Consider the following 22,078-nt stretch of genomic DNA (forward strand, 5'->3'; position numbering starts at 1 on the left):
TAGTTTAATCAATTTGCCTTATCAGTAATACCATGGAATGGTTTCAATCATCATAAAAGTTGTATTCGAGTTGTTGGAACTTCATTGTTTATTTCTTTGGTTTACAAGTCAAATATTAATTAAATAAACATGACAATGTACAATTAATTTAACAACTTTATTATGTCTGAAAAATAACCTCCAACTTTATTAGATCAATTAGAAAGTGAGTCTTGGATGTATTTTTTCCTTTTTGTTTCTTAAAAATTAGTACATTTTGTATATGTAATTTGATGCTGACAAATTTTTGCTTTAAATTTAAAAAACATATAAGATGTAAAATATTTCATGTGCTAACTCTATTATTTCACAACAGGTCAAAGGAAAGGGAAAAGGTAAACTTTCTGTCGACCGATCCGTCACAGTTGATAATTTCAACAAACAATTCAAAGGCCGAAAACGTTATACAACATCTGATCAAACTGTCAAGGTATTAAATATTTTATATATTTTATTTTAAGTGTACTAATATCCGTTTGTATTGTACATTATTTTCCTTATAAAAGGCAAAGAAATGCTTAACTGTTGTTAAAAATGTGTAGCATCCAAAGAAGGTTTCAAGGAATGCAAACAAAGTTTCCCGTATCGGCATTGATCCAGAATATTTCGACTTTAGCCGTAAAGCTGAATATAGGCTGGTACTTTTTCTTTTATACCTGATCAACCATTAAAAATTTTATAATTGTTTATATTTGCTTATAGTTTTTTTTTCTTTCAACGCATTTAGCGGCTTCCGGTTGAGGTTGTTAATAGAGCCGGCCTGTCTGAAAGATTGCAAACTATATCTGTCCAGAACTTGAATGGTGATGTTGAAGTTTATGACACAAAGACAGAGTTAAACAGTGGTACGTTACGTTACGCTGTGGATGGATGGAGGAAATTTATGGATGATAACCAGTTGCAGTTTGGACACATGTTGCACTTCACATATGTAACTTCACAGAGGAAGATTGTGTTGAACGGTGTAACTTCAATCTAATGAAGACTGCTATAAAGTGTGTTTGAAACAGCTATGGTTTGGTTAGTTGTTTGTTAGTCTTTTGAATAGATTAATTTTTGTGGTTGTGGTTATGAACATGAAAAATTTGCGTCCTTTCCCATGGTTGACTTTATTTAGATGTTTTGTAATGATACTAATGTGACTTGTTTTGTAATAGTTTTTAAATGTTGTTAGTGTTTTATATGTCTATTATAGTAAGTAATTACAATCTTCATATTTACACAGTTCATATCTTTTATTTATTTGGAAAGATGTTATAAATCTCATTTTCCTAAAAAAAATTTTAATATAAGGTAAGCAAATTCATTTATGGAAACATATATTACAATTTAAAAACTTCTAAAATTAACGTATTACATAAATATATTTCCATTTTTTGTATATTCTATCTCTATATATTGTTATAGACTTCTTCCAATTTGTGATTTCTATATCCCCCTTTCATTTCGTATTGGATGATTCAATAAGAATTGATCAAAACACTCATTTTCCCTTGATAATTTCATCCTCGGTATTCAACCTTTCAACTCGGTTAGTTTGTTCACTTTGTATTTTTATCTATTGTTATTTAATCATTTAGCATTTTATTTGAATCTGTATGTATTTTTGTTTTCACAATATTTGTTTTCGCATAGTATCATTCATTTAAGTTGTGCGCTGTCATTATAATGTATCTTTATATTTATATATTTATACATATATAATACATAAATTTTATGATTTAACACTCCGTATAAAATATAGATCATTGTACACAATTACCACTTTATTGTTTTGTTAAATTTTTTATATGAATCTTTATTGATGATTGATTAAATATTACTTAACATGTGTTCCAACATACCAACTATGTAATTTAACAATTCTTTTTCTAAATTCATAGCAATGCCTAAACGACCAAAAATTGTCTCCGTATACAATGACATTGATAAAGAAAACACTCAGGATGGAAGTTATTTAAAGTTTTACAGTTTTTTTACCTTCTCAGTTATTTGATTATATAGATAGACATGTATATTTTTTTTATACGCAGTTCACCGGAATGAAAACATATCCTCCGACATTGTTAACGGTATAGCACTAATTATTTCATTGTCCATTTATATTATTTTAGACCTACTTACTTAGCTCACTATTACGCTAGAATTTTTTATTAATTCTTCCATTTTTTTGTGTCTCTTTAAAGTTCGACGAGGCAGAAGACCTTTATCAAGCATAACGAATGGTATTATTTTAAGTATATATTTTTATAACAAAATGAGAATTATTTTTTCCTTATCTACAACTAACTATTTTGATTTGTTATTGTTTGTTCATTATAATTTTTTCAATTTGTCTACGATTTTATAATAGCTGTCCTCCCAATTGTTACTCGAGACGAGGCATCTCATAGAAGAAAATTAAGAAAATTATACTTGAATAATAAGAAATCAAATGTGGGAACTACATCGTTATCCCTCAATATTGATTCCACTAATATTATTTCCACTTCCACTCCGTGTGTTACATCGGATAACATAGTCAACAGAATTGGTTTTCACAATTTTGAATCCACTCCTGAGGTGACTAATAATGTTATTCCAAGTCCGTCAAGTATTGTAACAAGTAAGTATTTCTTTATTTTAATGTTTATATATTTGGGAATATATTCTTATTGTTTTGCATCGATATTTTTAATATGCTTTTTGTCAATTGTAGCAGGTAACATTATTTGTAGTACCAGCAATCGTACAACGAGAAAAAACGGTATTGGGAATAATATTTCAACTGGCATCACATCAACCACCTGCACATCATCATTGAACCGTAATTTGCAAAGGCTATCATCTGGGAAACGTAAGTTGGTATCCAAAGCACGTATTTCGTCTCCTATACCAATGATCGACTTGACCACAGACGAAACCGTAGAACGAGATCCTTATAAAGGTGTTTCTACAGGTTAGGTTTGTTGATAAGTAGTGCTACATAGTGTAAAAATACCAAGTCTTAAATACGTATATCTTATTATTGTAATGAATGTTGTATTTATAACTATAATGTTGTATGTTTTAACAGATTATTTGGATTACGGTGATCAAGTTATTACTTGTGAAGTTTGTTATGCAAAGTTATGGGACGCAGAGAAAGGAAGCGGAAGAAAAGAGGGTGGCAAAATATGTCATATGTTATGTTGTGGTTATGCCAAAGTTGTGTTACCGGATTACAAAACCGCGACACCTTATTATAAAAGTCTATGCATGTCCAATGACAATGAAAGCAAGCACTTTTTGAAGAACATTCGACGTTACAATTCTATGTTCGCGTTTACCTCAATGGGTGGTAAGGTTGACCAAACCGTGAATACTGGTAATGCTCCTTTTTGCTACAGAATTAGTAGTGAAAATTACCATTCTATTGGTAGTCTTGTGCCACCAAACGGAGGGAAGCCTAAATTTTGTCAGTTATACATTTACGATACTGAAAATGAGTTGGCAAACAGGCAATCAGTTTTTAGGTACCATGCATGAACTAATTTTATTAATAACATTTATTTTAAGTATATATTTACTTAATATTTCAATTTGATGAAACAGGTCTTCAGACAATGCTTCCTCATCAACCTCTTTAGACGAAACTGATAATAAGCTGATACAACAAATCAAAGCAATGTTGGATGCCGACAATGTGCTTGTGAAAATTTATAGGATGGTTAGAGATTGCTTCCAACAAAATCCTAATACCACTTTAAAGCTTCGCCTTATTGGCAAAAGAGAACAAGATGGTCGGACTTATAACTTACCTACTTCCTCCGAGGTTGCTGCTCTTATTGTTGGAGATATCGATAACGCACTTGAGAAAAGAGATATCCTTGTCGAGACACAAACTGGTTCATTAAAAAGAATAAGTGAATTGTATCCTTCCTATCTTGCACTTCAGTATCCTATTTTGTTCCCATATGGAGACGACGGTTACAGAATTGACATACCACATAGGGGTGTCATTGATGTTACTAACAAGAAACGTCCGAATTGTACAATGAGAGAGTTTTTTGCGTATCGTGTACAAGATCGTAGTAACCAGTTTTCATTGATTCTAAATTCTCGACGGTTATTCCAACAGTTCTTGGTTGATGCTTATACGATGATTGAGAGCGAGCGGCTTAACTTTATAAGATTTCAGCAACAAGATCTCAGGTCTGATACATATGAGAATATCCGGAAACTAAGATATAACGGCCAACAAGATTTGTCTAAGGTTGGAAAACGTATTTTCCTTCCATCTTCCTTTACAGGCGGGTCACGATATATGATGCAAAACTATCTTGACGCAATGGCAATTTGTAAATGGTATGGTTATCCAGACTTTTTTATAACCATTACCTGCAATCCCAAATGGCCGGAGGTTCAAAGGTTTCTTAAGGACACAAATCTTAATCCGGAGGATAGGCCTGATATTTTATCTCGAATTTTTAAAATAAAGCTCGATGCAATTTGTAAAGATTTGAAAGACCGTGATTTGTTTGGAAAAGCTTCTGCTGGTATGTTAATAAATTTACTTTTTAAAAATAACCTTAATGATAATTACAAGGTTCTCTTTTTTTTTGTAGTTGTTTACACTATTGAGTTTCAGAAGCGAGGATTGCCTCATGCGCATATGTGCTTATTCATGGAGAATGATTACAAACTTCCAACTGTAGACCATGTTGATCAGTTTATTTCTGCAGAAATCCCTGATTTAAACCAAGACCCGGAACTATATACGCTTGTGAAAGACCATATGATTCACGGTCCATGTGGTAATGCTAGAATGAGCTCTCCATGTATGGTTGATAGAAAATGTTCAAAAGGTTTTCCCAAGAAATTTCAAGATCACTCAACCTTGGATTCTAACGGATTTCCCTTATACAGAAGAAGAGATGACGGTTCCTTCGTTTTAAAAAATAAAATTGAGTTAGACAACAGAAGTGTTGTACCTTATAACAAAAAGCTTTTGAAAAGATATCAGGCGCATATAAACGTTGAATGGTCCAACCAAGCGGCGTCAATAAAGTATTTGTTCAAGTATATTAATAAAGGTCCTGATAGAGCAACAGTTGCTGTGGTTCCGAGCAATAATGAAAACGAGCAAGCAGAAAATGATGAAACTAAAGAGTATTATGACTGTAGGTATATATCTGCGTGTCAAGCCTCTTGGAGGATTTTTTCTAATGAAGTTAATTATAGGAGTCCTTCTGTTATGCGGCTTCCTTTCCATCTTCCTGGACAACAAACAGCTTGTTTCGGTCCTGATGAAGATATTAATCAAGTGCTAAACAAACCATCTGTGAACTCATCAATGTTTTTGTCTTGGATGCAACGTAATCAAGATCCTAACGACCATGTTGCACGTACACTAACATATGTACAGTTTCCGCGTTTTTATGTGTGGAAGCTTGACAAGCGTATATGGGTTCCGAGAATAAAAGGAAAAACAATTGAAAGAATTCATTCCGTTTCTCCGTCTACCGGTGAAGCGTACTATTTAAGAATTCTTCTTAACAAAGTTAAAGGACCAACATCGTTTGATGATATTAAAACAGTTAATGGTCGAGTGTACGATACTTTTAGAGATGCTTGCTATGCGCTTGGTTTGTTGGATGACGACTCGGAGTACATTGAGGCCATCAAAGAAGCAAATATATCAGGTAGTGCAGGTTATATTCGCAATTTATTCGCCACCATGTTACTGTCAAGCACATTATCTAGACCTGTAGTTGTCTGGGAAAGCACATGGAAGTATATGACAGATGATTTTCTGTACAGATTCTCAAAGTATCATCGTGTTTCAGGTAAAATTATAAATTTCATATTATGTTTTTGTGACAGTTACAAAAAATTTACCATTAAATTTATATGTGGTTTTGATTTTTCACAGGTTTATCAATTCCTGATGAGCAACTAAAGAACTATGTTTTATGCGAAATCGAGAAGTTTTTAACTCGGAATAATTCATCGCTTCGAAGATTTTTATCAATGCCTTACCCGGATACTTCATCTTTAGATAACTTTCGCTGCCAATTGATTAACGAAGAGCTTGCTTATGACATAACAGAGTTACAAAATGTTTATCAAGGTCAGGTGAATTTGTTAACGGATGAACAACGTGCAGTATATGAAGAAATTATGAACGCAGTTCATGGAGACAATGGAGGAGTATTTTTTGTTTACGGTTATGGCGGGACCGGTAAAACATTTTTATGGAAAACATTGTCTGCTGCAATTAGGTCAAAAGGTGAGATTGTATTAAACGTTGCATCTAGCGGAATTGCATCATTACTGTTGGAGGGAGGAAGAACAGCTCATTCTAGGTTTCATATACCTTTGAATCTTAATGAGGATTCCGTTTGTCATATCAAACCAGACGATGATGTAGCTAAATTACTACAGCAGACCAAACTCATTATATGGGATGAAGCTCCTATGGTTCATAAACATGCATTTGAGGCTTTGGATAGAACTATGCATGACATTTTCAATATATCTAATCCATCCAGGTCTGATGTTTTATTTGGAGGAAAGGTAATTGTATTTGGTGGTGATTTTAGGCAAATACTACCTGTTGTTCCAAACGGTGGACGTCAAGAAATTGTGAATGCCTCATTATGTTCTTCTTATTTGTGGAGTAAGTGTAAGTTGTTGACGTTATCTAGAAACATGAGGTTAACTGTTGGAAGACCATCATCTGAAGTTGAAGAGATCAGTAATTTTGCAAAATGGTTGTTGGACGTTGGTGAGGGAAATGTTGGTGGTTCCAATGATGGAGAAGCAATAATTGAAATACCACCTGAGCTTTTAATTGATAGCATATCTGATCCAATTTCTAGCCTGATTGATTTTGTTTATCCGTCAATCTTGGAGAATTACAATGATCGTAATTACTTTAGTACAAGAGCTATACTTGCGCCTAAGAATGAGGTTGTTCACGAGATTAACGACAGATTGTTGGCAGTATTCCCTGGTGAAGAAAAAGAGTATCTTAGTTCTGACAGTCTATGCCCTACTGAAGATGGCAATGTTGATCAGCAAAAAATATACTCCCCCGACGTGCTCAATGGTCTCAAAGTGTCTGGTTTACCAAATCATAGGTTAGTGCTTAAAGTTGGTGTTCCAGTAATTTTGTTGCGAAATATTGACCAACGAAATGGTTTGTGTAACGGTACAAGGTTAAAGGTCACAAAACTTTACAGCCGTGTTATTGAAGCTGAGATAATTTCTGGTGGTAATATTGGTTCTCGGACATTCATACCTAGAATGAATTTGGTACCTTCGGACCGAAAGATTCCTTTTGCATTTCAAATGAGGCAATTTCCAATAACTGTATGTTTTGCAATGACGATTAACAAAAGCCAGGGACAGTCGCTATCTAAGGTTGGGTTGTACCTAAGACAACCAGTTTTCACACATGGTCAATTGTACGTAGCTTTATCCAGGGTTACAAGACGAGGTGGAATCAAGTTACTAATACTTGACAATGATGGCAGGCCTACAAATAAAACAACCAATGTTGTTTATAAAGAGATATTCAATGGATTGTGAGTTTTTTATGTTTGTCATTTTTTTATCTTACTTCACGTTCTTTGTATCATTTTTGATTATATGCGAAGAAACATATAACGAAGTATTTACGCATTAAAGTATATTCACGTTCTTATGTATTATTGAATCAATAGTTATTTCTGGTAATAATATTGGGACATGAACTTTTATTCCAAGGATCCATCTTTCTCCGTCCGACAAACGAATTACTTTCAAATTATATAAAGTAACCGATTCACATATAAACAACAATAACTTATTATGTTAATATATATACATACACATATTAATCAACAACCTTTTATAGATGTACCAACGTTACTTACATTCCAAAATATGGTTTTTTTTCATGATATATAACTAATTGTCTTTAAGGTTAACCACTTATTACATGTCCATAACAAAAGTAAACATAACATCATAACCACTGATTACATGTCCAAAACAAAAGTAAACATAACATAACTAGCATAACATAGTCCTGATTTCGAGTACACAAAAACCTTCTTCATTAGCTTATACATTTACCTTTCAACCTGCAGTAACTTCATCCACGTCTGATAAGATCAGCAGATTTCCTGTGCTTATGAATTTGAAATGCATTTTGTCACCCAGACGAAGCCCATTCTCTTTCATGAACATTGGCCAACCTTCGATTGCATACCTCACATCATCTCCATTCTTTTGGCGCCTAACATTCATATCGATTGTTTTTCCCTTCATGTTCCTCACTTTTAACACATGCACTTTGTTTTTTAATCCGCCAATTCTTACAACATTAGCAGGCAATCTCTGCATGAATATGATAATTAACAATTAAACCAGCCTTATTAATGTTATAGTCTTACCGTTTATCAATTAGTGTTGAAAAAACATACCATTCTGTTAGCTCCCTTCTGTGTAAATTCACAGTTACCATCTTTATAAACAGAATTCTTCATTGCAACAAGTTTTGGTGCAACATCTAATATCTTCAATTTACTACCCGATATCTTTCTAATTTCTTTTTCCTAATTATTACAGAAACACATAATGTTTATAATAAAATATGTATTATATATTCTAATCTCTTAGAGTTAATCATAAATAAATGTTGTTATACGTACCAACCGACTGCGTGTTCTTTTTCCAACTGTTGAAACGGTTTGCATTTCCACTTCTGTTCCGCATATCAGCGCCTTACCTTCGTCTGCCTTACAATATCCCTCAATATGTTTTCCTTTTTTCTTAACCTGTTTACACAATTTCTTATTTTAGACATCAATAACCAAGAAGTAAAAAATAAATATGGCTATACATATTAAAAGTACTACTTATGTATTATTATGATTGAAATTGTTACATCTTCTTTTGGCAGTTGGTTTATCTCTTCTCTCATCACACTCTTTGTTTCCACGTTCGAGACTTCTTCTCCACCAACATTCTTACTCCCCTCATCTTTGTAACCACTTTCATTCATCTATTTATCATACATTTATACTTAGTAAAATCCCAAAAGCTTATTCTAATTTATATTTATCTACATAAATGGATGCTTATTACCTCACACATAAACAGATCAACTGAATCATCGTCTTCACAGAAAGGCTGTCATACAATAACATACGTAAGTAAGTCGGATTTTTTACTAAACTCTTATAATTTAGTATAAAATACTTACAAAGTCAACGTTTTTGTAGTATGTGTCTTTAGGTATTTCCAGCACAGATTCATCATCACTTTCTTCTTTGATGTTCACATCTAACTCAACTCCTCTACGATATATCTTTATCTCAAATGTGGCGTTGTCAGTTTTCGTCAACAACAGTAAATCATCCTTTTCTATTCCAAGATCATGAAATAACTTCGGACAACCTTTTGTAAAAACATAGTTATCATTTATTTTTTCTGTCTCAACTTTCCAACTATGACCTGCTGCATTTATGTTGTAATAGTCGTTCACTGGTACGTACGAGTAACATTTTGTGACATAAGCTTCTGGAATCACCTGAAAAGTAATGTAACAGTTTATTGATATATATTTATGTAAATCATCTATATTTCAAGTATGACAAAATAAAAAATCATTAAGAAATAATAGTATACTTACTATTATCTTTAAAACGTTGTAACGATTGAATGTTACAAAAGATTCACCACTTATGTTTTCAACGAAGCAACTGATTTCCATACTTTTGTCCTCCATTATCCTTAATCGCAATATCGTCCTCTTTGTCAATTCAAGATCCCTTACTAAATGACTCCATCCGTCGGTTATAATGGATTCCCCACTTACACTTCTTAAAGAAACTGGCCAAGTTCTACGACTTTCATGATTTATCATTATTTTTTTTCCTTTGCCAATATTCTCCATATACATTCTTAACAAAATCAATTGGCAGCACCTGCGGTTAAAGTTAGTCTTTACATAATTTGTAATACAGGTTATATATATTATTTTGTAAGCTTTTTACATACAAGTTTTAACGACGATGGCTCTTCTAAGATTGCAATGCATGAGGGACTCATTTTTTAAACCTGCATTATACCAACATATGGTATAAACATTTAGTGTTGAACTTCAATCGACACATATATGTTCATATCAATAAGAAAATAACATTTTAAACAGATTTTCACACACATTTTGCTGATACAATTAATATATACAATATACATATAAACAAGACTAAAGCAACTTTTCCTGATCATTACATTTATATAGATTATTAGAAATAAATAAATGAGTCAATTATTTTTTACCAAAAATTATCATTTTATAGTGTTCAAGATGAGTTAAATATAATCTTACTTTGAATACAATTCAACAAAAAAAATTCTGGATCATAAATTTAAGATGATAATCATATCTATTCAATCATCCAAATCACACTATTAACTAATATTTTTTCTTCATAACAATATCATCAAAATCTATCAACCAAATCAAAGTATTAACCGAAATTATATACACTCAAACACATGCAATACATATACTCCTTCTTAAACACAGATAACATACAGAACTTTCGAATTAATAAAAACCTAACTCTGATTTCATGTCTAATTCTTCAATAATCGTTGGAAATAAACACAATTCGTGAGTTGTTTGTAATACTGATGATAATTTTAGTTGGTAAATGAAAGTAACAATGTTCTTACAACTGATCGGAGATGAAGTCGGAAGTTACCTTTACCAATTCTTAGAACCGCCGGTGAAGTTTTTCTTGAAGCATGTGAAGAAGGTAAGCTTATTTTCAAGAAGTTGATTTGATATATTTGCAATGATGATGATGACTGTTTTGTTAAAAGATTTTCTCATATATTTTTGCCGTAAGTATTTATTAAAAAAAAAGTAATTGGACGGTAAGTTTGGTAAGAATTTTTTACTTTTATATATTTTACTCAAACAATTTTAATACCTATTGTTTTGTTTATTTTAGGATATAAATTTCTTATTAGATGTTCAATTTTTTACAACTAATTGTAAATATATTTACAAGTTTAGTAATGTACAACTGATTGTTTTTTCAATTGGTCTAAACCGAATTTGAAGTTATTTGTTACGAAACTCCATGAACCATAAGTTTTAGAGTAACAAATTTTAAATATATATTGAACATCCGAGAATCATATTTCTTACATACACATCATCGATCCACTTTTTTTACATTTGTAGTACGATGAATATGTTTTTTTTTTATATTATAACTTCAAATTGATATGATAACAACGTATTTTGTTTTGAAAAAGTAAGAAACATATCATTGTTCAACACCGCAATATTCGCGGGTATTATCAATAGGCATCATTGATCATAATATTCTGAGGTACTAACTTTACATTTATGTAGATTAAAATACATCATAATATTCCAACGAACCTGTAATAAAGAATTTACGTTTCAAAGTATAATTTATTTGTTGTTTAGCCACCCGTGTATTACACGGGTACTTAGACTAGTAGTGGTATATATATAAAACATAGGATTTCCCTTTGATTTTGTTCATACAGAAATATATATTATGAACACATACAACATTTTTTTAAGAATCGATCCACATACAAATCAATGAATCGATCGGTACACAACGGCGGTCACTACCGCCGCACACAAAACTGTTACCCGGCAACCTTTTTCCGACGATTGTACTCAACCGCCAACCATTTATGTGAATCACCGATGTTACATTCTGGTGGTTCTTTAAGAGAATTGATGCCAACTCGCTTGCGGTGTTACTGGATCCCGTCGGTTTTAGTCACCATATACAACCCATAATACATAAATTTTCTTACCCGAAAACCTTCTACCGGCGATTCAACTCACCGGTTAACCGTCGCTACCATCATCCTCTTCATCATCATCAACGACGTCGCTTCGTCGGCGATTACTCTTCTGGGGAACGGTTTATGGGCAGTTACTCCTCCGCCACATCGAGTTCGACTCTGCCGTTCATGAAGTCCGATTTGGAGTCTGGAACAACCGGAACACTCTACCCAACGATGACGGAGTCGCCGGAACTCCGGTGGTTTTTTATTCGCAAGGTTTACTCAATCGTAGCCATACAGTTGCTTCTCACCGTCGTTGTGGGTGTTGTCGTCGTATCGTTTCATCCGATTGTCATTTTCGTTATATCATTCTCATCATCACGCCAGTCATCAGATTGAAGATTCAAAGCGGAGAGAGTGAAAACTTTGGGATGTGAATATGAGGATTTATTCATTTATTATGTTCATGATGGGATACAACTGTTGAGCACGGCATTTAATATCTTTTAATTAACATATTCACATATATTTATTTAAATTATGTTTAAAGTGACAAATATACAAGGCTGATTCTAAACCCCCCCCCACCTCCTGCTTATACCCCCCTTGTGAGAGGAAAACTACCGGTCCCAGGCGGGCCCCACCTTATAAGTATGTGAGAGGAAGGGGGTGTAAAAAGTAATTAGGGGGTGTAGAAAGTAGCACCCATATACAAATATAGAGAAACTACTGTATCCCATCGAAAAAAAAGAGAAAAAAAAATTCAAAGCTTCATATATATTTATTATATTCAAATATTTAATTATATTATCAAAACACAATTTATATTTACAATACGAAATCATACAAGTGTTTCTGAATTCTTACTCTATTACTAAAACTACGTAAAGTATAGAACCTGTAGTTCTACCAATAGAGAACCTGAAGTTCTCCTATAATATATATTTTATATTTGCGGCTCGTTTTTAAATCCATGATTCTTTCATTTATAGATAAAATGTCGAACTTATCAAATCTTGAATTCACTGCACTTGAAATCTCGGGCAAATAGGGAAAAACATTCAAGAAAGATTTGACCACCTGAAGTTGGTCTTACTCTCTAAAACTCGCTACAAGTGGGTTCATTTAAGACTACGAGACCATAGGACTGTTAGTGACTACAACTCTACCCTTCTTGGCATCACCTCTGAGCTTAAATTATGTGGTGAACAAAACACCGACAAAGACATGATTGAGCAAACTATCTCAACGTTCCATTTATCCAACATGCTCCTGGCGCAGCAGTACAGGGAACGAAATTTTACAAAATATTCTGAGCTCATATCATGTTTGTTGGTCGCGGAACAAAACAACAAGCTCATACTAAAAAAAATCATTAAATGCGTATTATGTGATGTTTGGATTTTATTTCAACTCTTGTGGTATTTTATGTTTTGAACTATTGGTATGGTTTCATTTAAAATCTAGTGATGTTTGATTTATAGTTGCATGATGTTTTTATCATACTCAGACATGCAATTTCTTATACTTAACGTGTTTTATTATTTCCAGAAGAAATATGTATACCAGCTCCAGCAGAGCTATTATTGGTGATGAGTGTCTGGTAGACAGCGGTAGTACTAACACTATTCTCAAAGATATGAAATTTTTCTCTGAGTTGTCTCCAGCAGAGCACACATAATATTATCTTCGGGTACCCAACTAACTATTGATAATGGATTATATTCAAGTAAATCCAGAAGAAATTTACTTAGCTTTAAAGATATTCGAAAAAACGGTTACCACCTAAAAACAATATATGAACATAATATTGAATATCTTCAAATTACTTCAAACAAAAATGGCAAAGAAACAATTGTTGAACAATTAGAAGCCTTATCCTCTGGATTATATTGTACTAATATCAATCCTGTCGAATCATACATGGTGAGCAACCAAAAGCTGTTAGATAAAGACACATTCAATATATGGCATGACCGTCTAGGTCACCCTGGTAGCATAATGATGAGACGAATAATCAAAAGTGCAACCGGGCACCCTCTCAAAAACTTAAAAGTTTTGCTACCACAAGACTTATCATGTGCAGCATGCTCTCTGGGCAAACTTATAACTCGGCCCTCACAAACTAAATTGGTACATGAAACCCCATCATTTTTAGAAAGAATCCAAGGGGATATTTGTGGGCCTACTCATCCTCCGTGTGGACCATTCCACTATTTCTTGGTCTTAATAGACGCATCCTCAAGGTGGTCACATGTGAGCCTTTTAGCTACTCGAAATGTAGCATTTGCCCGACTTTTAGCTCAAATCATACAATTGAGAGCCAATTTCCCCGATAATCAAATTAAAAACATCCGAATGGATAATGCGGGAGAGTTTACATCTCAATCTTTTAATGACTATTGTATATCAATTGGGATCAATGTTGAACATTCAGTACCTCATGTTCACACACAAAACGGTTTAGCTGAATCTCTGATTAAACGATTACAAATAATCGCTAGACCACTCTTAATGAGATGTAAATTACCATCTTCTGCATGGGGTCATGCTATTTTGCATGCCGCTGCACTGATTAGATTGAGACCAACTGCTGATCACGAATACTCCCCATTGCAACTGGTCTCCGGACGAGAACCAAGTTTGTCCCACCTTAGAATTTTTGGTTCTGCGGTATATGTACCAATACCGCCACCACAACGTACTACAATGGGACCCCAAAGAAGACTGGGTATCTATATTGGTTTTAACTCCCAGTCCATAATTAAATATTTAGAACCAATGACGGGAGACATGTTTGCACGGTATGCTGACTGTCATTTTGATGAAACAATGTTCCCAGTCTTAGGGGGAGATAAGGACAAAGAAAGACTGGTAACACAAGAAATAACGTGGAATGCATTATCGCTATCAAATTTCGACCCCCGAAGTGGTCAATGTGAATATGAAGTCCAAAAGATCATACATTTGCAAAGAATAGCGAATGAATTACCAGATGTATTCACAGACACGAATAGAGTGACAAAGTCACATGTACCAGCATCAAATGCACCTGCTCGAATTGAAGTAATCCCAGAAGCGATTACTATACAATGAAAGCGTGGGAGACCAATCGGTTCCAAAGACAAAAACCCACGGAAACGAAAAGAGCAAAGTAACGTAGTTGATGAAAACTCACAAAAGATTATAAGTGAAACCCCGGTAGAGGTAAATGTCCCAGAAGAGACAACTATGAATCCAGAGGAAAATGAAGTTTCAGAAGAAACTCCGGTACCAAACGAAAATGACATCTCTATTAATTATGTACAAGATAGTACAATGTGGAACCAAAATAAACCACATGTTGATGATATATTCGCATACGCTATAGCAACGGATGTAATCAATGAGAATGATTACATACCTAAAACTTTAGAAGAATGCATGCACAAAAATGATTGGCCAAGATGGCAAGAAGCGATAAATGCCGAATTAAATTCGCTCGAAAAGAGACATGTTTTCGGACCTGTAGTCCGAACGCCCATAGACGTCAAACCAGTAGGTTATAAATGGGTGTTTGCAATAAAGAGAAATGAAAAGAATGAGATTGTACGATATAAGGCTCGACTTGTAGCACAAGGGTTTTCCCAAATCCCAGGAGTTGATTATGAGGAAACGTATTCCCCTGTAGTGGATGCGATAACCCTTAGGTTCCTAATCGGCCTCGCAATTTCTGAAGGACTTCATATGAGACTAATGGATGTCGTCACCGCATACTTATACGGGACACTTGAAAATGACATCTACATGAAAATCCCTAAAGGATTAAAATTGCCTGAAGCATTAAAATCAACACCTCGAGATATGTGTTCTATAAAGCTCCAGAGATCTTTATATGGTCTCAAACAATCTGGTCATATGTGGTACAATCGACTTAGTGAATATCTCGAAAAAGAAGGATACAAGTCTGATGTAATCAGTCCATGTGTTTTTATAAAAAGATCACTCTCAAATTTCACTATAATAGCAGTTTATGTTGATGATATCAACATCATCGGATCTCCTGAAGAGATAGAGAAAGCAGCTCAGTTGTTAAACAAGGAATTTGAAATGAAATATCTTGGTATGACAAAATTATGTATCGGACTACAATTTGAGTATCTGTGCAATAGCACATTTGTCCATCAATCAAACTACATCCAGAAGATGTTAGTACGTTTCAATATGGATAAAGTACATCCGTTTAGCGTACCTATGGTTGTCCGACCGCTAGATCCACACAAGGATCCTTATCGCCCTCAAGAAAAAGGCGAAGAAGTACTTGGTCCAGAAGTACCATACTTAAGCGCGATCGGTGCCCTTATGTATCTCGCAAATAACACAAGACCTGACATTGCATTTGCAGTACATGTACTAGCGAGATACAGTTCGAATCCAACACGTAGACACTGGAATGGCATAAAACATATATTCCGGTATATTTGCGGGACACAAGACTTAGGTCTTTTCTATCAGAGAGATCAAAAGTCCCAGCTTGTTGGGTATGCTGATGCCGGATATCTATCATATCCTCACACAGCAAAATCTCAGACAGGTTATGTATTCGCATACGGTGGCACAGCAATTTCTTGGAAGTCAACTAAGTAAACACTTACATCAACATCATCAAATCATGCCGAATTGATAGCACTATATGATGCTGGTCGAGAATGCGTATGGTTGAGATCAATGATTAATCACATACAAGAAGCATGCGGATTAGAACAGATCAAGAAGGAGCCGACAATTATTTATGAAGACAATGCTGCTTGCATAGCTCAGATCAGAGAAGGTTATATCAAGGGTGATCGAACAAAGCACATCTCACCAAAATTTTTCTCAACATATGACTTGCAAAAAGAAAGGGAAATTGATGTTCGCCAGATTAAGTCAAGTGAAAATCTAGCTGACCTGTTCACGAAATCTTTACCTAGAAACAGTTTCGAGCAGCTATCACACAAGATCGGTCTTTGTAGATTGAAAGATGTTTGTTGAATTCAGGGGAGAATTATACACGTTGTACTCTTTTTCCCTTAACTAAGTTTTGTCCCACTGGGTTTTCTTAGTAAGGTTTTTAATGAGGCAGCATAGCTAATCCAGTAGTATCATTTTATTAATTCAGGTCCTGAAGTACCTATTTAATATCATCCTGGAGTACGTTGTTAAACTGTGTATAATTCTAAATGTCTGAGGGGGAGTGTTATAAACCAGACATTTTAGGCCCAACCCATTACTTATGGGCTTTAGGGTTTATATCTATGTTCATCTATATATTGTAATGTTGAATAATAGTAATGTAATTTTTATCTCTTTTCTCTTTGGTTTTTATCATATTGTTCATTATTATTAATTTTTTATTTTTATTTTAATTTTGTTAAAACAATCATCGTCATCCTCCATTAATCACCATCATCCTCCATTCAACAACCATATGCCCCACGTTCTTGGTGAGGGTTTTGCCCTCCAAAGCACAAAAACCATGGCTGGTGGGAAAAAGCAATGGGGCATGTTATATTTTTTTATAACTAAATCATTTTTTATTCTTATTCTTTAAAAACAAAAAAAAAATAAATAAAAAACACATCTATATTAACTAAAACAATAACATAACATAAATTTAAAGGAAATACGAATGACATTAAAAAAACATAACAAACTAAGGCCATATTTTCCATAATTTGTTGTTTCATATCTTCGTACATTTGTCTTCCGATCCAGTAATGTGATCAATGTTCATAGCGAGGAACTTTAAATAATCTCGTTTTTCTTTCACCTATTTTTTCTCCTTTTTCATATTCAATTTTTTTTTTGAAAAAGCGCACAAATACTCTTTTTCCCTTGAGCCTTTCTTGTTGAATATTATTATGTCACACCCTGGCTTTGCGGAAACGTGGGTTAATTTGGTGTGACTTCTTAATACCATAGCTTAATCACAACAAAGCTATATGAATTTAAAACCATGCAGATCATCCATTAAATATAGTCTTAAAAACAAAATAACACAACATTGTCTTAAAGTGTTGACACATGCAACGGAAATTACAACCTAACAACATAAAAAGCAATGTTTGTAAGACACAATCACAAACTTAAAATAAACGCCGTTTAAGACGTGCGACTCGTCCAGGTAAAAGTCTCAATCCCTAAACGTGGATGATCCCGTAACTCTATTGCAGCGTGAAAACGTAGCATACCGTGCCAGAATCCTTAGTTCCCTGAAATACATGTAAGTTGGAAAAATCAACAAAATTGTTGAGCGAGTTCATGTGTAGTGAGTATGTAAAAACCTTTGTAAGTATAAAACCCTGGTATGTATCTAATAAGGAAATAAAGAGATCACCAATGGTTTGCAAGGCCATTGATATGTGTGAAGTGCAGTAGGAAGACTCAAACCTAGCAGATTTTTGCGTCGGGTACCAAGTCACCCCGAGGTCCGTTCTGTTAGGCCTGGGGCTGGGCTCGCTACACCCAGATAGATCTACCGCTACTGTCCCTCGGTCCTACTCTGAGGATTAATGGCCTTCAGTTCACGCCTACCCACTCACATGATCTAAGTAGTAACCCTCCTTACGCTAATCATACCATGTGTAAAGTACTCGTAAACATAGTAACATGCATTTCACCCCCGCAGTTTAGAAAACTGAAAACAGTTAAGAGAAAAGGGGGACATGAACTCACCGAAGTGCGTCTCTAAAAAGTATTTCCCAGAAAATCTGCTGTGCGACGACCTACACGTACTAACTTCTATTAGACGAGCGGTCGTGCCTTAGCTTATGGTTTAAGTTTTTAGGAAATAGTTAGACAACTATTTCGTAATTACATTTCGTAATTATTTAGTAAATATATTCCTTCCCAATGATGGGGGTTTTAATACATGTGTGTTTTCTTGTATTTCCGAAAATATATTATTAAGTCACACTTAAAATATATTTTAATTCTTTCTCCAAAATATAAATATTTTTCTCAAAAATATTATATTTTATTACATATAATTTTCCCAAAATAATACTTTTGTCAAAATACGCGTTTAAGAGTATTTTCTGAAAATACGTAAGTTACGGATAAAGATTAGGTGGTACTATTAATAATACCAGTGTAACTTAGATATTATGAAGGCGTTGGTATTATTTTGGAGTCGTTAATATTCAGTAATATTATTTTTACCCTAAAAATAATATTTACGTAGTTCACAAAATAATCATAAGAATTTACACAAGTGTTGTTATGAAAATATATATTCTAAATATATATACTTAGCAAGCTTTATTTACGAAAACCCACCTCCGACACTTGGCAATCTTGTAACAAAATCATGGCGAAATTTATTTGGAAAACAAGTTAGAAAAATATATTCATAACACTTGTTGTAAAAATATTTACAAGTGTTAGATTTTTGGAAAAATTTCGCCAGAGTTTCCTCTGTAACTGGAGGTGGCCACGCTTTTTAGCGTTTCATTTTCTTTTAAGAATTCAAATCAACAATGTTCCCAACATCAATAAACAATGTTTCATCATCAAACTAGTTCAAAAAATATATGTAAACCGCAAACACATGAACTTGGGTTATGTAAAATATGTAGTAACCTTCTCAATATTTTTAGTAGATCTTTCTACCTTTTAAAGTAAAGTCGGTTTCTTGAAAATCTCGTTTTTAAAGAGAGTGCATCTTTACAACTTCTTGTCAAAAATTACAAAAGTAATTCTTTGTTAAATCTTTTCGTTACACAAGCGTCTACACACTTGTGTGTTCACCAAAATCACCTTTGTTTGTGAAAGATCTGGCTTTAAAATATGATTTCTTTTGACACTTGGTTCTTCGAAAATACCACTTGTAGATCCTTAGATCTACTAGTTTAGGACTCCATTTTACAAGAAAAATCACTTTTACACAAGTTCATGTTAACATGTAGTAGTATCCTTCATCTAACCACTTTCACACTTAAACATACACTAGGTTATGTTCCATGAACATGACTTAGCCGGGTTAGATGACGATCCGAACTACTACTAGCATAAAACAACACTAAATAATCATAACAAAACAAGTTTAACAAGTTTTACACTAATATTCATCTATTAACCACTTTGTTCATCATTTTAGTAGACTTTTAGACTTTGATCTTGTATGTTCATGATTTTCAACCGACAAAATTCTTATTAACCACTTTAGAATAGATCAAGAAGGCGTTTAGAGTCACTTACTACTAGCTCGAGGCTAGGGAAGAAACTAGTTGAAAAACGAGTGGTTAAAAGCGTCGTAGAGAGGTCCTTGGCAATCCGCAAGCACCGGGCTTCCTCGTACGAGATCCTTCACACTTGAGTGCACTTGGAATAACTTGAATGAAATCAAAAAAGGATGGTGGGTAGTGCTTGGTTCTCGGCCGTAAGTCAAGAGAGGGGAGAGAGATGATTTTGTTCAAGTGGATTGTGAATGTTATGAACATATGATCTAATGGGTTTATCTATAGACTAACCATCATATTTAACCATTGGTCACTATGTTTAGTAGATATTTAGCACAAGATTAAAATATTCAAAATGGTGCAAGGGTATGTCCCCTAAGGGACCGAAGTCTTTGGGGGGTAGGGGGATAGTTGGGTTGGTTTTCAACTATTTAGTTAGTGTTAGTTTGGTAGAATTAGGAGGTTAACTAGTTACTAGTGTGTTGTAATTTACAACGCGTGTTAGGGTATTCGGGGACCCTAACTAGCCCAGAAAGGAAAAACAATGTCAATGACAATATTTTTGTGTTCCGGGTAAAGTCCGGTTGTTCGGTTGGATACTGATCCGTTAAAGTGCTTAATAATCATTTAAAGTGTCGTTAATATTATTTTTAGTGACACAAAGAATTCCCAACACTTTGGAAAGTGTCTAGTATTATTTTCCCATGGTTTTGCACTTTACTAGTTTGCTAAAAAGCTGAATTTTATATTAAAGTGCAGGATTTGTGTTTAAATCATATTTTAGGCACATCCGGTCACTATAACTATCACCTAGTGACGCAGTTCTACAATCCTCATTTCCCTACACTCCCTACTAGTGTAGTAAACTATTCCTGGCTCATACAGGCCTTAGAGGCAGTGTCTGCCTGATGCTGGCTATATCAGCATGTTTAATGGGTTGTCCGTTCATTGTGCTACTGTTCTTTTGTGCATCAAGGTTGTCACTAAAGTTTTGTATGTAAATAATAGAGTGACAGTTAATAAAGTATGATGCAAGTATGTGTATGTATCAGTATTCAGGTAGCAGTTTAACCATAATTGTAAGCAAGCACAGTAATTAAGCAGTAATTAAATATTAATTATTTCGTACGGATACCTAATTTGGTGAGGGTTGTCACATTCTCCCCCCGTTAGAAAAATTTCGTCCCGAAATTTTAAGTTCTGCTTCTAGTTGTAGGGTTTTTGGGAAATAAGTGGGGGTACTTTTCTTTCATTCGGTCCTCACGCTCCCAGGTGTATTCAGGACCATGTCTTGCGTTCCAACGAACCTTGACGAGTTTGACACTGCTCCGACGGTTTTGTTTATCTTCCAATCCGTAACCTCAACCGGTTCTTCGACAAAATGGAGCGTGTCGTCAATATGGATCTCGTCTGCGGGAATAACAACAGTATCTTGCGTTGGACTTTTCTTTAAATTTGATACATGAAATGTATCGTGAACACCGTTCAGTTCGGCAGGTAAGTCCAGCTTGTACTCTACTAACCCAATTCTTTCTAGAATCTTGAATGGACCAATATATCGCGTGTTCAACTTTCCACGCTTCCCGAAGCGTGCCACACCCTTCCAGGGTGATACCTTCAATAATACCATATCACCTACCTCGAACTCTAGAGGTTTCCTTCTTCGGTCCGCATAGCATTTCTGACGATCACGAGCCGCCTTGATGCGATCTCGGATTTGTGCAATCTTATCTGTGGTTTCCTGGACCACATCAGGACCAACCAATTGTTTATCACCTGCATCAGACCAACAAAGCGGTGATCTGTACTTGCGGCCATATAAAGCTTCAAATGGCGCAGCACCAATACTGGTGTGGTAGCTGTTGTTGTATGAAAATTCGACCAAGGGTAAATGCTTATCCCAGCTACCGCCCACATCCATAACACATGCTCTCAGCATATCTTCCAACATTTGAATAGTCCGTTCTCTTTGCCCATCGGTCTGTGGGCGAAACGCAGTGCTCAGATTCAGTTGCGAGCCAAAAGCTTCTTGGAAG

At 34.5% G+C, this 22,078-nt stretch overlaps 1 protein-coding gene across 1 annotated transcript; it reads left to right on the forward strand.

Moving 5' to 3' along the window:
• The first annotated feature begins 573 nt into the window (after positions 1-573).
• LOC118487534 lies at positions 574-7,593 on the forward strand. Its single transcript, XM_035984470.1, has 8 exons — positions 574-657; positions 767-884; positions 2,393-2,644; positions 2,741-2,977; positions 3,095-3,518; positions 3,613-4,556; positions 4,626-5,846; positions 5,933-7,593. The coding sequence occupies exons 1-8, from the start codon at positions 574-576 to the stop codon at positions 7,591-7,593; spliced, it is 4,941 nt and encodes a 1,646-aa protein (XP_035840363.1).
• The last annotated feature ends 14,485 nt before the right edge of the window (positions 7,594-22,078 follow it).

The sequence above is a fragment of the Helianthus annuus genome, chromosome 15 (genome assembly GCF_002127325.2).
Source record: "Helianthus annuus cultivar XRQ/B chromosome 15, HanXRQr2.0-SUNRISE, whole genome shotgun sequence".
NCBI classification, from domain to species: domain Eukaryota; kingdom Viridiplantae; phylum Streptophyta; class Magnoliopsida; order Asterales; family Asteraceae; genus Helianthus; species Helianthus annuus.